The sequence below is a fragment of the Saccostrea cucullata genome, unplaced genomic scaffold (assembly GCF_032062105.1).
Source record: "Saccostrea cucullata isolate Sc308-1 unplaced genomic scaffold, CSIRO_AGI_Scuc_v1 ctg769, whole genome shotgun sequence".
Lineage (NCBI taxonomy): Eukaryota > Metazoa > Mollusca > Bivalvia > Ostreida > Ostreidae > Saccostrea > Saccostrea cuccullata.
Window position 1 is genome coordinate 657,149 of NW_026935864.1, and position 23,041 is coordinate 680,189.

Genomic DNA, 23,041 nt, shown 5'->3' on the forward strand with positions numbered 1-23,041 from the left:
CAAGGTCGAAAGGTCAATATTGTTGGTATGGAGAGAAAGGTCTTATCATAAGAAATACACCTTTGAAATGTAAATGCCTTTGCACTTACTTTTTAAAAGTTTGACGTAGGTCAAAGATTTTCTTACAAAATAGATGAAACTCTAAGGTCGAGGTCAAAAATATGTATACCAATTAAAAGGCCGTATCACAATGAATACATATGATAAGTATGAAAGCCCTAGCGCCGACTGTTCAAAAGTAATGGACAAGGTTAAGAGGTTGATATTTATGCCCCCGTATCAAAAGATCCCGGGGGTATATTGTTATTTGTCCTGTCTTTTTGTCTGTCTGTCTCTTTGTCTGTCTGTTGTAAACTTTAACCTAGCCAATAATTACATGTAACTATTGATTGGGTGGGACCACACCCTATTATCGGCAACTGGGACTGCCGATGCAACTGAGAAGACAGACGGCAAAGTTGATTTTTGTAATGACAGATACCCAATTCATATCATATTCTGACTATTAGGGTGGTACATCCCTCTAATGAAACATATGAAGATAACAAACAGAATTAAAGATGTTGAATTTTTTCAATGAAATATATGGAGATACTAGTAACGAACAGTTATCAAGCTCAGAAACTCATAAAACAATAGAAAACAGGAGGAGAGCAAAAGCGGACCTCTAAAACATCAGAGATGGGACCAGGTGCCACGGAGGAGTGAACATCCCCTGTCGATCGGTGACGCCCACTGTGTGCTCCTTGTCATGATCGGGAATTAACGAAAAAATCTGTCGTCAATTTAATGTATAAATAATGGACGAACAAATACCATGAAAAACGTCAGTCAGCATTTGACTCAATGATAAATTGTATTTGCTGACAAGGTTATTGTAAAGACAATAGGACTTACGAATTCGATATGATGACTTTAAACGAGACTGCTGATATTCTTGTTTCATCAAATTGTTTGTCAATAATTTACCTCGTTTTAGAAATTGCTTATACGTATAGAGCATGCTCTTGCATATCGAATCAACTGAAATACATAAACTCCGTATGCAGGTGATGAAGGTGTATTGCTGCATAAGTAAGGGAGGCTGACGATAGAAAAGTTAAAGTCAACACATTTATCATAAACTTGTTTGTTAGATTACAATTAACGTCTTTTTCAAGTAAAATATCCAAATATGAAACATATTTGTCAGACTCTGTGGTATCTTTTATCTCAAGCTCACCAGGATATATCGTATCAACGAAAGAAAGGAGATCATAACTGTAAATTGACAATACGTCGTCAATATATCTTAATGCCGAGTTGAAAGCCACAACAAGTGTTTTCTTCTTTTCATGCATAAGTTTTTGAAACAAATTCTGCTTTATAGGAATATAACAAGTCTGCTAATAACGGGGCACAATTGTTACCCATTGGAATTCCAATAGATTGTTGGAAGACTTGGTGTTGAAAAACAACATAAATATTTTTAATCAGAAATTCAAGCAATTTTTTCATGTCGACTTCAGAGTACTTGTGTGCACAGTAAGAATGATTTTTTTCAAAAAAATTTTGAAAATGACCTATTAACAAGGTAAGTAAATTAACGAGTTCAAATTTTATTGAAAAAGCAGTTGTCAATGATATGAAAAATCCTAGACTTAAATTTATCATGGGGAATGGTGGCATATAACATTGAAAATTTTTTAAGCTATTGGTTTTGGTAAAATCTTGTGATTTCAAAATGTCCAAATGTTCCTAGAATTTTTTTTAGCATCCACATTTACAACTCTTTGGAAAATTAAAAAAAATATTCAAAACTGACATATACGTTGGAAGAATTTTCTTCCTACAAGAGAAACACTATGAGTATATTTAGTTGGATTACAACATAAAGAATGAAATTCAAGTTCTTCTAAAATACTAGTACAATATATTGTACATATAAGCATATACTGAGTTCATAGTAAAAAATTTCATTATGATATAAGGTATCTCTTGATTGTATGATTTACTATTTCAGAAAATGAATGCCTAACCGAAAGTATTGCTTTTTTTTCAAACATTTGATGCAAACTCACCGAAATATACCTAAGGAAACCATGACAGCCTTGTGGCAACGCACTTTGAAAAAAATTTTCTATTTCAATACACAGGCATCCGTAACAACTCAACCCACCCAAAAATGGATATGTATTTACATTACCAGTATGACGTTGAAAAATATCAATAATTGTAATAACTTAAAGCAGATGAAAACTACAAATTTTTAAAAACAGTAAAACGTTTGAGAAAGAATTTTCATAGTCTTGAAAAATCATATTACCCCTTTTTCTGAAGATAAATGGCTATGCTTTAAGTCGTTCACATTTAATCCCCCCCCCCCTCCTACTTCTACTTATAACAGATTAGAACTTTTTCTTTTAAAAAGAAACGAAATAATGATATTAAAGAATCATCTCTATTTCTTTCTGTCTTATTTAAGTGACCCATTTCCCATTTATGATAACGGTATCTATCAAAACCAAAAATATTTAAAACGTAAATATCACAGTTCCTGAAGTGATCTTTTCAACAAAAAGTTATCCAACCAGGGTCAGTTATTTATCAAACCGATTATTTGTAAAAATATTGATCAAACTTTACATTTTTTTTCCAAAGTGCGTTAATATGGTCGATATTAACGCACTTTGAAAAGAAAATTTATTTTTTTTTTCAAAGTGCGTCAGCTTGGTCCCTACGAAAGCCAAAAAGGATCAATCTAGAGCGAAAAAAAATTAAAAGGCGTTATAAATTATAACGCCTTTCGAAAAGACGTAATAACGCGAAAAAAGGCATTATAACGCCTTTCTAAAAGGCGTTATTACGCCTTTCCATTCTAAAAAGGCGTTATTACGACTTCCAAAAAGCGTTATTACGCCTATACAAAAGGCGTTATTACGCCTTTCTAAAAGACGTTATTTTGCCTTTTTAAAAGGCGTTATTACACCTTTCCAAAATGGTTAAAACTCTTTTTGAATAACTATTATTATGCATTTTATCGGCCTGTGCTTTAACCCCCAACCCCCAACCCCCCAACACCACCACCAACCCTACTCTACTGACCAAACTAGGGACTTCTCAGTAAAACTTTGTTTAAATGTAATAATTTGTCATAGTTTTACACACTCCAACAAAATGTTCAGGTACCAACTGCAAGCACCCAATAGTTAATTATAATATCTAAACTGTAGCACTGAAGACTTTTCCCCAAAAGTGTGTACCGGTATGTAAAGAGGGGGGGGGGGGGTACCCCATTCGCACTCGTACTACTGGCCTTCTTGAAAAGGACAATGGAAAGGTGTTATTTTATGTTAATAAAATAAATAATTATATGAAAGATTTAATTAAAACCATCTTTATTTATGCAATTCTCTATATTCCTGCACATCTCACTGACAACTGTTTGCATTCATATTAATTTAAACAATATTTTATTCACAGATGTTATTGTGAATAGGATTGGGCAGCAGGCGCACCCTATTTTAGCCCTATCCCTTGCATTCATATTAAGAGAAGGCAACAGTCTACTTGTGAAGATACGATATAGGCAGATGTATCTTGGAACTTTCCTTGCCATGTATTAAAATTCAGGTCATTGCCATGTATTAAAATTCAGGTCATTCAAAGACATTTTTTCTCTTCTTAGAAAAAGGATGCAAACTATATGCATAGGTATAATGAGCAATTGAAATCAACGATCTTTGGTAGAGGTGTGTCTGGTATCTAAGAAGGACTAAGTTGGTTCAACATTGAAAATATATAAGCATTTAAAAAAAAAATCATAGAAATCTAATCGCTTTTTGTTTTAATTATTTTTTTGAGAAATTCGTCCTGTATCAAATTGTGAAATTCTTGTCAAAAAAGGTTAAATTTCTGCATCCCCCACCCCATTCCTCGGTTAGGCTAAATATGTCATGTATTCAAAATAAAGGCGTAATGAAGCCTTTTAGAGAGGCGTAGTAAAGCCTTTAAGAAAGGCGTATTACCGCCTTTCAGAAAGGCGTAATAACGCCTTTTAGAACGGAAAGGCGTTATAACTCCCTTTAGGAAGGCGTTATAACGCCTTCTGGAATGTAAAGATGTAGTAACGCCTTTTCGAAAGGCGTCATAACGCCTTTTTCGCGTTATTACCTTTTCGAAAGGCGTTTTGACGCTTTTTAATTTTTATTCTCTCTAGATTGATCCTAGTAGGCTTTCGTAGGTCCCAAATTTAACGCACTTTGAAAAGTCTTTTCAAAGTGCGTAATTTTTTAAAGAGCAAGTTCGCAGCAAGTATCGACAAGCTTATAGCATATAGTTTACTTTATCAATAAGATCCATGATTCCGTGAAGCTTTATTTCCTTACTTATATCATCCAACTCTTCAAGGTGTATAAATAATAAACAAAAAATTACCAACTTTAATGAACAAAAGATAAACTTTTAGAAGACTCTGTTACGCATAAAATTAGAAAACAATATATTCAAATATGGCTGTCGTGTCTCTTAAAAATCGGGCTTTAAATCCGGCACATTCAAGAGAAAATTTATACGCTGGATTAAAATATCATTAACAAGAGGCCCAGGGGCCACATCGCTCACCTGAGTGAAAAACGTTTACTTGCAAGAATTATGCATGTAGATGTTAGGAGTATGAACTTCCTCTTTTACTCTAATTGGACTCTATCTGAGAAGAAATTGCTAAGAATGGCTTTCTTTTCAACCAGTGCATAATGCTTACCTCTAATCAATTTAGTCATAAAGAAGTCAAGCTCGGTATTTGTGCAAAATATAGCACTTGTACTGTCAACTCTGAAGTCTAATATGCTAACGTTGAACAATAACATTTCTCTCCTTTTTTTTGGGGGGGGGGTGTATATTAGCTATGATAGTTATAATAAATCAGAAAATGAATAAGATTTTACTTTTATTTCTTTACAAAGTTCAACAGACTTGATGCAAATTTATCAGACAATTAGTAGAAAGTATAATAAAAATTATGAAGCGTTAATAACAATCAACTATATAAATTTTGAATGACTTCAACAGACAAATATGCACACAATATCAAATATGCAATATTGCAACAATTTTGTGACAGAAATGCAAAACTAACTGACAATAACAATACATGCATGTAGATGCTCAATGTAAACATTTCAAACATTTGTTTATAGGAAATTTCAGTACATCAAAGTAATCATTTGATAGATAAAAAATACACTGTATTATTCCAGTTCACTTAATAGTAAATCTTTCCTATACATAACGAAAGCGAAAATTGGAAAGATTGCAACTGAAAGTGAATGAATATATATGATGGTCAACAGTCTCAGACTTTCAATATCAGCTATTATTTTTAAAGAATTTTAAATAAGTAACATTTAATTGGAGAACCTGCAGGAATCAGATTACCTAAACTTGATGGTAATATTCCAAATGGAATGATTAGATCTTTTTGCAATCAATAATTTTGATTTTAAAGACCAGTCATGAGAAATTACAGTGATCCACCTTTTTTCCTCTCTTCTATAGGAGAAATTGTAATGCTATAAAGAGGTGGGTTTACCTCCCTTTACGGGCTGTCCATTGACCCCCTCTTTTCATACTTACCTGGGTATAAGTGTTTAATATATAATCGATTCTCATTACATTATAATATAATGGTGGTCACATATTAAATATCTCAATGCTGGAGAATATTAAAGACAAAATATCAATTAACATGGAGTTAACTGAAATTAGCAATATACCAGTAACTCAGAATGAGTTGTCAGTTACTGTCTGATTATGCAGGTTGATTTCCTATTCTACACAGGTTACTAAAGCTTAAGTAAAAGTAAACATTTAAAGCAATTTCTGAATGCTTTGAAATACAAAAATACAATAAACTTAAACATTTTAACACAACAAATCAAAAAAGGTAAATAATCAAGTCAAAATATTTCAATATAAAGTTTCATATATGTAATGAACATAGTTTCAAAACAAAATGATGTAAATAATAAATCACTAATCAAGCTGTGCTTCAAAATTCATCTATCAAATTCTAATTCAGCTACATGTACAAGAATAAACAAGTCATTCTTAACAAAAATCAATAAATATGCTGGATGGCCATGATCATTTCATTTCATTTCATTTTAGGTACATCTATTGGTTAATTTGTTGACCACCCAGCCTGTTTAAAGCCTGAGTAATTGTGATATCTAAAATACTGCATGATGTTGATAATAATGTAATTACCGGTACATAAAGACTTGAATTAAATGTATGATAAGAATATTGAAAGTGATATTGTTATTGCATTTGCGCTGGAAACATATTATTTCATATACACTGTAAAGGTTTATACTCTCATGTACTCCAATATTGTTCTGTAGGGACTAAATGACACAAAACACAGTAACATTAATACACTAACAATATTTCTATACAGCATTTTTTTTTTACATGAACAGATAATATTCAGTGAATACACTTCATAAAACTATAAAATACAGTGTTGAACATATATCAAAGACACCAATTACTTGATGCAAGTGTATATTTCTAGTACATGCATATAGTACAACTCTAATCTTTATTAAGCAGAACTCATTAATTTCTTTATATAAACTTTGCATACTTGTCTGCATTAACAATTCATGTAATCTAAAAATATTTCATGTATATTCAACATACCAAGTTCATGATATTCATGCATTAAAGAAAAGAATCTAAACAGTAAGGATAAAACTAACTCACAAACATCAATACAGTATATGCATAATTTATAAATATGAACACATAATACAATGATCTTAATTTTTTTGACATGATCGAATGATTGTCATTGATGCCGATACATGAATTTTCCTTAACATGCAACATTAATTTATTATTTTTACATTTATTGATTGTCTGTTGAAAATTAATCCACAATAAAAAGTCATAATGAAGGTTTCCTGTTTCACAAAACTTTTTAAGTCCAATTGTTTTGTGATCATTACTGAATTGTTTGCAAATTTTTCAGACTATTCCATGCATGCATATAAAAAATAGTTTAAAGTATATATATGACTCAAAACAAAAAAAATTTACATGAAGTAATTGGTGCCTTAATTATAATAGATACTGTATACAGGGTAATATTCGCCCCCATTTTATTTTTGCCCCTGTGACTGTCATCGATCTTAGAGGTATACAAATTTTAAACGGGGCAAATTAAAAGAACAGAGTTTGATTTCTTCAACAAAACTGTGAAAGGGCGATTATAAATGTTGCAAAATTGTGTGAAAGGGTGAAAATAAAACAGGGCAAATATAACCCTGTATACAGTAACCAAGGTACCAAATGTCACTAAGTGACACTGGCACATTGGTAGGTGGGAGAGGGGACAAGATGACGTATCTCCCCCAAATAAATACTCATGTGTCCCTTTATATATCAGATTTATAATCTACATGTACAGTACACCATTTTATGGTCTGACCAATATGCCTCAATCACATCAGTTTCACAATGAGGGAAGTTTGTGAAAATCAAATCAAGTTGTGAACCTAAATCATGAGTTTGTGTGCATTTTAACTTCAACTTCATAAAGTTCAGAAATTCTTTGTGACCTGCAAACAAATCGAAATTGAAATCTCCAAGAATTATCAATTTTTTCTCTGTGTCTATGAAAGGTTTTAAGTGCAACATAATTTCACGTTCAAATTCTTTAAAAGAACATGCTGGGAACTTGTAGAAAACAACTACCTGCACTTCTCCAAAGTCTCTGAAATTTATTAAAGCTATGATGAACTCAAGCAAAGTGTTGCTGAATTTTGAGATACATTTCATCAAATGGTCCTGTTTAACATATAATGCTGTTCCATGATGAGGACGATTGCTGTCACTTCTCTTTTCATGATTAAACAAAGTCAAGTAACCTTCCATCATAAAATTCTGTTCATCATTGATGGTTAATCTTGTTTCTGAAAAACCAATAACATCTGATGCTACAACATTGGGTTCATTTTTAATTTCACTAAAATGTTTGTGAAGAGATCTTGGATTATTAAACATAATTTTTAGTTTGTTTTGCTCTGTTTTGTACAATGGAAGATAACACAGTTTTAGGGGTGCTTCCTTCCTCATTCTTTCCATTTCTTCTACAACTTTTTCATCCACAGTTAATGCTTGCTCATTGAAATTCAGAATATGCAACTTGTCAACAGACCTAACTCTACTAAGAGCTACATAATGAATGTGGGGTGTTTTCCTTATCCTTGACTGAGACAAATCTACTACAATTTCATCAACAGTGCAGCCCTGGGCCTTATGGATTGTCTTACCAGCAGCTGGTCTTAAAGGAAACTGTATTCTTTGATATGTAGTTGAATTGAAAACAAAAGATCGCTGACAGTCAAATATTGGTGTCCAATCATCCATAACATCATCATGGAAAAGGTGTCTGTATTTCTGTCGAGCAATTCTCCCTACTGCAGAATCCAAAAACTTCACCCACACTATACTTGGCCTTGATACACCAGGTAATCTGTTTTCAACAAGAAATACAGTACATGATGAACCATTTGTCAAGCCATCAGTAACATCTATATTGACTGTAATGTCATAAATCATTCCAATGGCTAGAGTTAGTCTTGTCATGAGATTTGCAGTTTTGCTTACATCATCTTGATTTTGCAATGATCTTAGTAGTCGGTCTTTCACAGACTTACTGTGGTCTTGGAGGACACTGTCAACAGCTTTCACAATGACTTTTTCACCAGGAAGTTGCTCTATAAGTTTATTGTTATAATCATCTACTTTCGCATTCATTGTGAAAAGATGGGGAGCATTTTGTGGATAATTAGGACAATTTTCAGCAATGATACACTTGTGAATAATGTCTAAGTCCTCAGAAGTCATCTCATTGTGACGAAGACGGTTCAAAAGGTGTGCAAATTCTAAATCATCCTTTTGTCGCATTACTTCATCTAACTCAAATAAGGTGAAGTTTTCTTTCCAAAGATTACATGCAAGTGCTTGGGCATTTTGTTTTAAATCCTGAAAAATCCATCCATCCATGATTGGTTTAAGTTGAAAGAAATCTCCAACAGCAATAATACTAATGTCTCCAAAGGGTTTCTTCAAACCAGTAAGAAGCTGAAGTCTATCGTTGATAAATTCCAGCTTTGCATTGCCAACCATTGAAATTTCATCTATGATGACAACTGATAAATTTCTGTATTTAGTTCTAAATGTGTTCAGTTCATCACAATGCATGTTTTGCTGCCTTTGGTTGATTTTCTGATGAAATGCAGAAGCAATTGTTTGACCATCAATGTTAAATGTAGCTATACCAGTGTATGCACAAAGAAGAATTCGTATATCGTCTGGATTTTCTCCCTCCTTAGCACATAAATACCGATGTAAAGCTTGATTAAGTGCTCTGATTAACACTGACTTCCCAACGCCTGCACCTCCTGAGAGATATGCATGAATAGGTTCCTGTTTACATTTGATCCATTGCATAACATGATTGAAGAATTCACGTTGCTTCAAATTCAAACTGGCTACAAGCTTTAAATACTCATCATCAGGTAATCTAACAGAACTCTGCTCACTCAGTTGTCTTGTTGATGGAATTCCAACATCATTTCCTATATCATACTCTCTCTGTTCAATTGGCCTTTCAGGATTAAAGTGAACAAATTTTTCAGAGTCAACATTTCCTTCATATTCATCTTCTGCCTCAGTTTGTTGAGCACCAGGAGCTAATTCATCATATGCTTCTGTCAAATCATCTTGCACCATCTGTTCTGTCTGCTCAAGCACATCAGCATTGTGTTCATACTGTTTGATTTTCTGAGCTAAGAAAAATTTCTTCTGGTTAAATGACTGCTCAAAGTGCTGCTGTCCACACAGAAGATCAGAACTTTCATTTCGCCATGGAGTGAACAGCATTAGTTTTTCTCTATAGTAATTTTCTGGGTCTGTCTTTAAATTGTAGCGCACGTATCTTAAAACTCTTGGCGTTTTTCTGCGCTTTATTTTGATTCCATTTTTCAACACTACTAATGAGCTGTCATCTTTAAATTCACTTTCAATATCAGATCCACTCTCTTCATTTTCTGACTGGTGTGTCTCATCATCATTTGTTTCCATTTCAGACAACTCAGTTATATTTTCTTTTGGGAAAACTACATCTATCTGTGAAACATAGTCAGCTAAACACCAGTTTTCAAGTTGTTTTGGACGTTTTGCATATCTTTTGACTATGTTACTGCATTCTATGTCTGTGGAGTTAGCATTCAACTTTTCAAGTTCTGAATCAGGTTTGACAAGTATTACACGGTCATCAACTGGAGATGTGTTTATAAACATTACATCTCTTGATGCTTTTGTAAGTGGCATTTGCAAAACCAGATATGCTGCTTCTTGTGCTCCAACTTCAACACTGTTGAGAAATTGATTTCCAATGTGTCTAACTTGTCTCTTTATGTCAAGATTGCCCTCTCTTGCTTCTTTTGCAGCTCTACTCAGAAGATCACTCATACCCCTTTGGGATTTACTTATGTATGAGACAATGTACATTGCACAAGCATATGGGTCCAAGACATACTGAATGTCAATATTAGCTGCCCATGCATGAAGAAGGGTAATGTTGTAAGCATTCACTCTAAGATCGCAGGGTTTGCGCTTTAGAAATACTTTGGGTCCTCTCAAGGAACTTCTGATGCATTTGATATAATCATTTTCAGATAGCTGTACTACATCCTGCAAGAACTCTTGGAAACTGAAGCTAACATCACATCCATTTTTAAATTCATTCATTTTGTCCTGCATAGCTTTATACATCTTCTTGTATTTCTCAACTTCACTGTCCAAAGGTTCTAATATCATTGTAGTTTGCAGTGGTGGCAGTGGAAATCCAAATCTACAAACAGCCTTTCCTCTTTTTTTGCATGTTTGAGAGTGTTTATGCACCTGTAATTCTAGCATCTTGTCTTCTGTATTTCTTTCACATTTTAAGTAGTTATCAACAAATGCAACAATTTCCTTGTTATCATTTTCCAAGTATTTTGGAGCATTTTCAATCCATACAATCATGTGAATATGTGGTGATCCCCTTTGTTGGAATTCAACCCTATAGAAGAAGTCCTGTACCTTTCCAATAGGATGATGATCACTCTTAATCACAGTATTCAAAAAAGTTCTAAAACGATGATCAAAGTACCTTGTGCATGTAATTGGATCTTTCTGAACTAACTTTGATTTTTCAGTCCATGTCATGCTCTCAATTTCTGAATCTGTGTACTGTCTGCCATCATTTAAGACTCCTAGTGCCCTTATCAGATCATTCCAACGTGTATCTGCAGCAGAAAAGGACATAAACCAAGTTGGTAGACCAAGCTGTCGTATCATTGCAAAAACATCTTTCTTCCTTGTTTCAAGATATGGAGGAGAATTTCTCAACTGTTTGAATACATAAAATCCCTCATTGTGTCTAACAATGTTGTTAATTTGATCAGGATTTCTTATTTCATTTGCAGTAAAGGTTTTCCCCTTTGTTTTGCACTTTCTAAGAGCTAAATTGCATTTGTCTGTTACCTGTTTCAGCTGAATTTTTTTAAATTTGAAAAACAAGTTTGGCACCGACTGTGCAGCACGTCTATCAACACTTCGTAATTCCCACTTGGCAATATCAGCATATGAAACAGGTACTTGACGCTGATTGTTTTCTACTCTTCCTTTACCGCAAAATATTGTTGGAAATGACAAATACTCGGCCATTTGATCTTGATACAAACTAAGTGGACGTTGTCCCTCTCCTGGAGCAAATGTGAAGATCTGATTCATATCATATGAGTCACTGTCTAGTAGTGTATCACAATTTCCATCCTTACCACTACTATCAACTTCACAGAATTCGTCAGAGTCTGAATCATCTGATTGGTCACGCAATTTTGAATCTTGTTTGGTCTGGCCCTCTATAAACTCTCTCATTAATTCGCTTGCTGAATTGGTAACTTCATGGAACCAGTTGTCATCTATGTTTATGTTTGAATTCTGATAATATTCACTGTTTTTCATTAACCAATGTAAAGCAATCAAGACCTTTGTAGGTCGGATATTTTCATGAGAATAAGAGTGCTGAAAAGATAGTTTTCTTTTTAACTTCACTGGTATTGTGACATTTTCATCAAGTCTCCTAGGAAGACTATTGATTGTTGGTTGTATGTCAACTGGCACATTTACAATATTTCCTTTTACAGAATACTGCCCTCCTCTTGGTAATTCTCTTATCTGCATGAAAGGAATCCTTAAGGATACAAGTCTTTCTTCCAATGGTAACAGATTTAGTTCACTTGGTTTTTGTATCCATGTCATTCCATTTGCAAAAGAGAGTTTGGGAGTTCGACTTTCTTTTAAGCTTGAATTACAGGTATTGCATATCCATTCCTGTCCATTTACAGACTTTGTATTAGTAAGATACTTTCTTTTGATTTCAGCATCCAACAAAACATTATCGACATTTGAAACACTTTCATGAAACCATGTCTGTTGGCAACATGTGCAGACAAACACAGGACCCAATCTTACATTGTTGTGAAAATTGTCAACACATTCCATTGCATTACCTCCGAATTTACTTTTTCTGTATCTTTGTTTTTCAGCTTCAATATTGTCAAAATTCTCTCTCGAGTGTGCTTTTGATTGTTGTGCAGCAATTTTTTCTGATGTTCTATATTCTTCATTTTTTCTCTTTTCTTTCATTTTTATTCTCTCTTTTTCTAACTGGTTAGGATTTTGTCTCATTTCCTTTTTCTTCTTTAAATCTCTTATTTGCTCATCATGCCTGTACTCTTCTTCTTGCCTTTTAATTCTCATACTGTCTCTTTCCTTGTCTTTAAATTCTGCATCCTGTCTCTTGTTTCTCTTACTGTTTCTTTCCTTGTCTTTAAACTTCGGATCTTGTCTCTTGTTCCTCTTGCTGTCCCTTTCTTTTATTTTATACTCTGGATCTTGTCGCTTGTTTTTCTTACTGTCTCTTTCCTCGTCTTTAAACTCTGGATCTTGTCTCTTGTTTCTCTTGCTGTCCCTTTCTTTTATTTTATACTCTGGATCTTGTCGCTTGTTTCTCATACTGTCTCTTTCCTTGTCTTTAAGCTCTGGATCTTGTCTCTTGATTCTCTTACTGTCCCTTTCTTTTTCTTTAAATGCTAGATCTTGTCGCTTGTTTCTCATACTATCTCTTTCCTTGTCTTTAAGCTCTGGATCTTGTCTCTTGTTTCTCTTACTGTCCCTTTCTTTTTCTTTAAACTCTGGATCCTGTCTCTTGCTTCTCATACTATCTCTTTCCTTGTCTTTAAGCTCTGAATCTTGTCTCTTGTTTCTCTTGCTGTCCCTTTCTTTTCCTTTAAACTCTGGATCTTGTCGTTTATTTCTCTTACTGTCCCTTTCCTTGTTTTTAAACTCTGGATCTTGTCTCTTGTTTCTCATATATTCTTTCATGTAATCCTTTTTATCTTTCTTTATCTCTGTTGTTTTTAAGTGACCAGTATTACTACCAACAGATTGTTTGTTTGTGAAAGCAGTTGTTGTTGACTGATCTAATCTACAATATTGATGTGTACTTTGATTATTGCTTGGGAAGCTATGAATTAGTGTATGAAAGACAACAGGCATTACTTCAAATTCTGTTGCAAATTCAATGTGCATACTTTCATACATTGCATACAGAAACCCTAACAAATCATCTAAGCAGCAACTGTGTCTCATCAGAGACTTTCCATCACAATCAGACAAACCATTTTCGCCATGAGAATGCGAGTCAAAAAAATAAAAATCATTGTCTGAAGCTTTGTACAGTGCTGAACATATTGAGCCAATCATTATTAATACATATCTAGATAACCCCAATGCCTGTTGAAGACATTCATGTAGAGTTTGAATTTGATTTTTGTTATCATCTGTAACCAATAAACCAAACAATGTTTCAAACTTATCAACCATGTGGTGATTTTCACCAGAATCAATATGAATTGGTAGTTCATCAAACATCAGTAATCTACTTTTCAGTTTTCCAGTACTCTGAAGATTCTTCACAACTGTGTTGTACAAATTATCTCCCTTGAGCAAAGTCTGATCTAAAAAGGAACTAGTGAATGAAAAATTTTCATATGAATTTGACAACATCATAAGTGAATTACATGTACACTGATTACCTCTTGAAAATGATGAAAACCTCGTGCTTCCCTGATGGAAAGATCCAAACACCAGATTATCTGAATTCTGATGCATACAGTTTCCTTGCAGTGCATGTGTTGTTTCATTTGGAATATTGTTCATTGTAAATTGGGTAATATTCTGAGTTGTAATCTGAGAGATATTCTGAGTAAGCAACTGAGATGAATTCTGAGTAATAATCTGAGATAAATTCTGATTCAAAGTGGTCTCAGGGAGAGCCGCAGAGACCACTGTCACAGGGGTGGTAGAGATCACCCCTGCCGGTACAGATGTCATAGGTGTTAGGACGTGGCCTACACCCAGAGGCACAGATGGTTGGACGTGGCCAACATCTGTGGGGTACTTGTCACCCACATCTGCCTTAGAAGATTTCGTCTTCTTCACAGCAGCTTTCTTCCAAGTCTTCTTCCTAGGCATCTTGTGATCTACAAAAAATATAAGATTGTTATAATCTATACTTTAAAAGATTGATTAGAGTAGCCTATACTTAATACACACATTCTCACATTAATAATGCTGCCATCATGGACACTTTCAAAATTACATGCAAAACATATGCCAAAATTCATTGAAAGAGGGTCCTTTGGATGAGACCGTATAAATGGAGATCCTGTGTCCCAGTAGGTGTTGGCATTAAAAAATCTCTCCCTGCACAATGGCCGCTAGTGCCCAGTACAGGACAAAATTTGCAGCTCCACACCAGCAAGTGGTGGCGTCTTGATGAGTGAAAATTTCTTGAGAGGGACGTTAAACAATATACAATCATTTAAAGAGGGATGCAAGTTACATGTAATTGGTAATCCATTTTTACATAAAACTTACCTATAAGATGTGTCACAGATTTCCAGAAATTGTATGTACCATATAAATGTATCCAACACTTACTGGCAATAGTTTTGCTGTAATCATTCAAATTACACACATGCACCAACATCTAACTATTGTGGTATTTCATAAAATTTGACAGATTTTTTTTTAGGGGGGGGGGTGGGTTAGGGAAAAGAGCTCTACTGTTTTGAACTTATAGCAAAGACACTTAGATTTGATAAAAGTTACTGCTTCTTAAAAGTGCATCATAGCTCAATATCAAAAGTCATGACAAAGATTATCATATTCAATTGCATAATCAAACTTCATAAAGTCTTGTCACAAGTAATGGACAATGACATGTTAAACGGGTCAGTGAAAATCAAAATTCAAGAGGTCTGATGGGCTTGTTAATTGACCAAATCATACACAATATATATATTTAAACTGTCTTGCTTGCATAAATTTCTTAATTCTAAGAAACTAGAACTGTCCAAACGGGACAAAATACCCCCTGCTGGGTTTTTCAGAAGTAAGTTTTTCCATAATAAATATATGTATCACACATAAATTATGAAATTTCTCTTCCAGTGACCTTGAACTTCCCCAAATGACCTTGGGTATTGGGCAATCTTAGTGTGAAATGACAACCTACCAAGTTTATCCACAAGAAAGATATGGACCGGACACAAATTATGAAATTTTTCGTCCAGTGACCTTGAACTTCCCCAAATGACCTTGGATCATGGTCATGACAAACCCTTGAATCATGGGCAATATTTGTGTGGAATGAGAACCTACCAAGTTTATCCATAAGAAAGATAAGGACCAGACACAAATTATGAATTTTACTTTCAGTGACCTTGAACTTCCCCAAATGACCTTGGGTCAAGGTCATGACACTCCCTAAGGTCATGGGCAATCTTGTGTGAAATGAGAACCTACCAAATTTATTGATAAGAAAGATATGGACCGGACACAAATTATGAAATTTTACTTCCAATGACCTTGAAGTTCCCCAAATGACCTTAGGTCAAGGTCATGACACACCCTTAGGCCATGGGCAATCTTTGTGTGAAATGAGAACCTACCAAGTTTATCCACAAGAAAGATATGGACCGGACACAAATTATGAAATTTTTCGTCCAGTGACCTTGAACTGAAGTTCCCCAAATGACCTTGGGTTAAGGTCAAGACACACCCTTAGGTCATAAGCAATCCTTGTGTGAAGTAGTAGATTCTAATGTCCCTCCATAAGATAGATATGGACCAGACAAGTTTGCACAGACAGCTAGACAGACGGACATACAGACAGACGGACAAGGTGATTCATATATATCCCCCAAACTTCGTTTGCGGGGGTATAATAATAAAAAGAACAATCATGTGTTGGTTAAATGTATTATTAAACGTAACATGGATGTATTATGTTACAACTGGAACTAAGTAGTAACTATTAACTAGTATTTAAAAGGTGTCCTAGGAACAACTTAACGAAACATGACAAAGTTGAAACCAGAATCCTCTATCGAGACTGTAGCTCTACTGGTTTGTACTTAAAACTAAGATAGAGAAAAGTAGCCAATGGGACTTTAAGCTTTACAACAGCAACAAATTAATAATAATCCTTGATCAAGTCTTTTTGGGGGGCAACTTCTGTGCCAAAGAACTATATGCGGTATATTGCATATGTTTGCCCCCACAAAAGTCAAATTTTGAAAACTTCCTGAAATGTGTTGAATTCAATAAATTGAGCGAGAAATATAAGTTAACAGAATATATTATAGTTCCAGAGCAGTGTATTCACAATTTCTGTTTTTATGACGTCACAAACTAGTCCGATTTTATATCCTTTTTCAGAAAGAGGACAAAATGGACAAAATTTCAACAATTAAAGCTTTAAAATTTATAGAGCGCATGTGTGTTCAGGAACAATATTGACATATTCATTCATTGATATTATCATTCTACACTTTATATCAAAATATTTATCCTGAACACACATGCGCTCGGTGACTTTTATTTAAAATATCGACGAAATATGTACATTTTTCTGCAAAATTCATAAAAAACTGAAATTTACGTCATATTTGTGACGTCATTACGTACATATGTCGTCATTACTTATGAAATTATTCAGTGCTTTGAAGTCAGCATATACTCCCCTGTTTAAGGACTTAATTAAATATTACTGCATCAAAGTTTGATTTTGGGGGGCAAATGTTGGTAAATACCGCATATAGTTCTTTAATTGAAATCAGACCAAAACTGTTGTAGAAGTAGCATTTTGAAAGTATTTCTCAGAAATGTCTATTTTTAGTAACCATGGCAACACCGTTCATTGAATTCAAAAACTGACGCACTAAATTATGTATCTTAGTGTAGTCTACTTGTGTGCCAAATTATATTGAAATCAGACCAAAACTGTAGGAGGAGTAGCATTTTAAAGGGATTTCACAGAAATTTCTATTATAGTAACTATGGCAACACTGTTCATCAAAATCAAATACCGATGCACTCTAATTATGTATCTTAGTGTAGTGAACTTGTGTGCTTAGTTATATTGAAATCAAACCAAAACTGTAGGAGGAGTAGCATTTTGAGAAATTGTTTACAGACAGACGGACAGCTAGACAGACAGACGACCGACACCTTACCATCACATAAACTCTTCAGGTCTCTGACCAGTAGAGCTAAATATGGCAGTTTCAAAATTTAAAGTATTTAATTAAACATATTTATGCAAGTATGTATTAAGTAGGCTAGGGGGTCAACTAAATATTGTTTTATTAACTACCAGATATAACTTAAATTTTGAGATATGATATCTTAAGCTGTCAACTATCATTTGGTGAAGAAAATTTTTAGTTTTAAAATTTGATCACTTTATATCTTTATATGGAACTCTTCATCTAATGGAGATCAAATTTGTCTTAAAATGGCCATGACCACCCAGCCTCTTTAATTTATAGTTATGTATTTTTTTTTAATTAAGGGGACCAGTGAAATTTTCAGTGGACCCCATTGCCAGAAACCCTCAGGTGATGTCGTCTTTACTTATCATCGCGCTGCTTTTCATTTCCAACATTCTTTAATTTCTTTTCTGACATTTTTTAATTTCATTTCCAACATTTTTTCTCATTTCCGGAATTTACCTTTGTGGCAATTTAATGTTTCCCAAGTGATTGAAAATGAAATTATAAAAGTGTTTATATGTTGCAAAATATATATTAAAAATGTAAAAATCCATCTACCATACATATACATGCATACAAAAATTATAGTTACATGTAGCACACAATGTGCACTAAATTAAATTTCAGAATAGCACCAAAAATATATCCAAGAATTTTGATTTACCCTAATCGAGTTTTTAAGTTTTGGTACTGCTCTACAAAGAACTTAATTTTTTCATATGTAAGTCTTCAAATCTTTTACTACATGTGCTACTGTAGAAGTACTTTTTTCTGCATGGTATTGATTAACGCTATGTACGCAGTCACAAATTTTTTGCAGAAATTTGTTCAAGCGTACTTAATGTAAATGCAGGGCATAAAATGACTGTCTAAGAAATCCGCATTATTTTCAACCCGCGGCCTAAATGGAAATTGAGATTTCGCGAAAATATGACCCCTTGGAAAAAAGTACATCTACAGTCTCCTTAAAATGTCAGAAATGAAAAGGTGATTACAAAAAATTCTGAAAATGAAATGCAGCCTATCAACCATGGGCAAACTAGCTGAAATATTGCAGTAAAATATGCTAATTTGTTGTTTATAGTTAACCAATCAAAAAGTTGGAACTCTTCAATTTTGAAAAATAGGTTTATTATTTTGCTATTTATTGTGTGAAATATTTTGATGCTTGTTAAAACGTGTGAAATTTGATTTAGAACAATTGAAGTCAATTGTACATATCACTGACATCAATACCAATCAGATATTATATAGGAGTACCTCTTTCTAACTGCAAAATGCAACGATGAGTGAATTTATTACGATTTTGCGAGTTTTCCCACAGGTGATAAGTAAAGACAAGATAACCCGTGGGTTTCTGACAATGGGTGGGCCAGTAAATCTTTAAAGTTCACTACTGGTCCGACTGGAAAGTAAGTTTGAGAAGTTTTTGTGAAGACTGCATAAGATAAGTTCACCAGAGAATCTAGTTTCCATATGGTACAGCAAAGATACATAAAAGGAACTTGTTAATGCTAAGAAAACTTTTTTACTAATACTTCAACACTGTCAAGAATGATCACCTGTCCAAGGTAAACAATGGTGGAAACAATATTAAGGCACTGAATAGACACTAAATTTTGGTTTGAATTTTTAAGAAAAAAACAAACATAGATAACAAATTCTAACTACCTCCTTATAAATATTTTTGAAATTACTAATTTTTCGACATAGGTAGTATATTAGTATAAGTATTATAATAATAATAAAAAAAAAAAGAAATAGGCTATTTTGTTCATCTTTATTTTTTGTAGTTGATTGACTCCTGATTTATATAAAACACATAAAACAACAATTAACAACATGTATATCTCTATATCTTTTTATTCTACTTGTATCTTTATTTGAAATTACATTTTACTATACTTTATTTTAGGCAATTGCCAGGAAACTGTAGTGATAAACCACGATCGACAATAAATCACAGGCATATATGTATATATTATTTGTAGGAGTTTCCTTTCTGCAAACCTTTATAAACAAGTTCAAGTTGTACTGCTATTTTTACCAACAATAACTTATCCAGATCCTTTATCAGGTTTATTAACATCCCGGTTCTGAGACATTAAGTATTAAGACAGTAAGTATAGTAAATAAATAGATAAAAATAATTATTTTCTTTTAACACTAGCAAAATGTAGCAGTGACTTGTTCTTCTCCGTGTGTCCATTATAAACTGCGCAGTATTATGCTGCGCCGATTGCGAAACACTCTGCAATAATGCTGTGTGAATAAATATACAATATACGAAAGGTTGTAATTATTCTGATAAATTCTACACTTTTCAAACCTTACATAATGAAACCAACAATCAGCAATGATCAATATATTGCAGATAAGCGTTAAGAAACGTTCTTCTTCTACTATCTCCAGATCAAAAATGGCTGCGCCTCGCTTTCAGATATTGGTACACCGCACCCGATCGAAAAAAAAATAAACAAACTCTGTTGATTTTAATCCTGACGTACACAAACTATACAAAATTGATTCTGCATTTAATAATGCTGAATCACTCACTAACTGAGGGTGCTTCCATATAACTATAACCAATAATGGCTTTGCTGTTCTTGAGAAGAAAAATTTCAAAAATTTCTCCTATGTACCGGTATTTCTATTTTAAACTTTGATCCCCCATTGTTGCTCCGCCCTACCCTGGTGGTCATGATTTGAACAAACTTGAATCTACACTACTTAAGGATGCTTTCACATGAGTTTCATGTTCCCTGGCCCAGTGGTTCTTGAGAAGAAGATTTTTAAAAAATACCATAAATTTTTCACAAATTCATAATTATCTCCCCTTTGAAGAGGGTTTGGCCCTTCATTTGAACAAACTTAAATTCCCTTCACCTAAGGATACTTTGTGGCAAGTTTGATCGAAATTGGCTCAGTGGTTCTTGAGGAGAAGATGAAAATGTGAAAAGTTAACGACGACAACGACAACGACAACGACGACGACGACAACAGACAACGGACAAATTTTGATCAGAAAAGCTCACTTGAGCCTTTGGCTCAGGTGAGCTAAAAACATACAACTTTAACATCCATTACAAAATTTTAAATATATCTTAGACTGATGCAAAAAACAATTCTTACAAATGTTATGAAAAAAACTTGTCATAGAAATATTTAACCTTCTCTATGTCTAATAAGTTGTTCGGACAGGTCAAATCACAGGACTGTGACCGTATACACCTAAATTACAGAATTAGGTTTTTGAATCATTTAATATGTATATATTGATGACAAAATACTGAGATATCTACAACTTCAATTCAAATATTTCAAAATGGCAACTCCGTGTTGACCTAGGTACTGTTTATATTTCATTGGCTAGTTTGATTTGTTTACTTTCTTGCAAACTTTCTGCAAACAACAGATTGACATGTGGGTTTTTACAATATTCTTGCAAACATATTATGAGTTGGTGCAAAACGCGAATTTCTTCAACCGTGTAGTAAGGGTTGTAATGTTGCCCGCAACATCGCAGCTAGGAAAACTTTCTCCCTGCATACCTTTTTTGCTGAAGTTGTTGCAAACAACAGTTTCTAAATGCCCAAACCAGCATTTCAAAAACCCAAGTTTAGAAAAACGTACAGCTTGTACATAAAAAATAAATAACTTTATATAATATTTCAATACATTACTTCAAGTACTTGTACTTACCAAAGATTAATATTCGTTTTTCGTTCTGGGTCACTGTAAAACAAAATTTGAGATTAATGACAAATAGAACGTCTTATTCAAAACAGATTCATGTTGGTACCTCGATTAAAAAAATTGATAGGACTTTCATCCTCCACATATATATTTATTGTGACAAGACCTTTCAGTCTGCTTGTTCCTTTGTCTGTCTATTAACTTAAACTTAGACCACAACTTTTGAGTGGGTGGGCATGTTTCACAGGCATATTTTGTGACAAGACCTTTCTTTGGGTACCACCAAATATGACATCTTGACCTTTGAGTTTGACCTACTTTTACAAAAAAAATTATTATACTACACTTTAACATTGGCCATAACTTTTGAACAGTTGGAGCTAGGGCGTTCATCCTTCACAAGTATATTCATTGCGACAAGACTTTCCAGGTTGTATAAATATTTGACATTTTGAACCTTAACCTTAGACTTTGACCCACTTTTTAAATTTGGTTTATGCCCCCAGATCGAAAGATCACAGGGGTACATTGTTATTGCCCTTTCTTTTTCTTTGTCTGTTCGTTTCTCTGTCTGTCAGTTACAAACTTTAACCTAGCAAAATAATTTGACCCACCAAAATCAAGCGCTTTCATCACTTTCATAAAACTTTAAGACTTTCCACATTTTGTATTATTTAACCTAGCCCATAACTATTAAGTGAGTGGGGCTATTGCTTTCATATTTCACAGGTGCATTCCTTGTTACAAGACGACTGTTTCCTGAGACTCCTGTCAACAACCATTCTGTTATTCTCCTACCAAATCAAATTCATATATTTAACAAAAGTAAAATTGTTTTGGGAGACATGTATTATCATATTTATGTGTATTTCTCAGCAATCATGAATCATAACAAACAAGAATAATATAACAAAGAGTTGTAAAGCTACTTCATCTAGCTAGAACTTGTAGGAGAATGCATTTCAATTTTACAATAGATTTGAACTCATTTTAATTGCTAATGGTAACGTTACATCTATTTAAAGGAAATATTGATTTTGTGAATAATCACGTTAGGAATACAGATGCTCCTGTTCTCAAAATTTCCAAACATTGGGTTGTCAAGAAGGGGAGGAAGTTCTTCCTCGCTAACATCAACAATAACTGAAAGTACATTCGAGTATCGACTTTTGCCGCAGCAAAACGAACATCGGCTATTTCTGTTATTTAAATTTATCTTTGCATCTTTAAATAACTCGGCACTCCTCGACTGATTACATTTAAATCACGGTTATGCAATCAGCCGAGGTTTGCCGAATGAGGAAAACATATATAACACAGTTTAGTGTCATATGACGTAAGCGGGAACCCTTTTTACAGTCAATTTTAACAGTTCCTTGGACCAAGAGTCGGCAAAAACAGTCAAACGGTTGGACTTTTTAGAGTTAGAAATTATAAAGGGACTGTTTAATTACATGTAGTAGAGATATAACAATTAGAACTAAGGCTTTCATATTTCACAGGCGAATTTCATGTAAGAAAATTTTCCTTTGGATACAAACAATTGTGATCTTTTCACCTTGACCTTAGAGTTTGACTCATTTTAAAAGAATTTTACAAAACGTTTTAACTGTTAGTACTAG

The 23,041-nt window shown here is 33.7% G+C and overlaps 1 protein-coding gene across 1 annotated transcript in view; it reads right to left on the reverse strand.

The window, feature by feature from the left end:
* LOC134244077 (uncharacterized) overlaps positions 1 to 23,041 on the reverse strand; it is a 32,766-nt gene that overhangs the window by 5,428 nt on the left and 4,297 nt on the right. Inside the window, exon 3 of the mRNA XM_062726352.1 lies at positions 21,426 to 21,458. Within this exon, the coding sequence (XP_062582336.1) occupies positions 21,426 to 21,458 (33 nt within the window). The remainder of the gene's footprint in view (positions 1 to 21,425; positions 21,459 to 23,041) is intronic.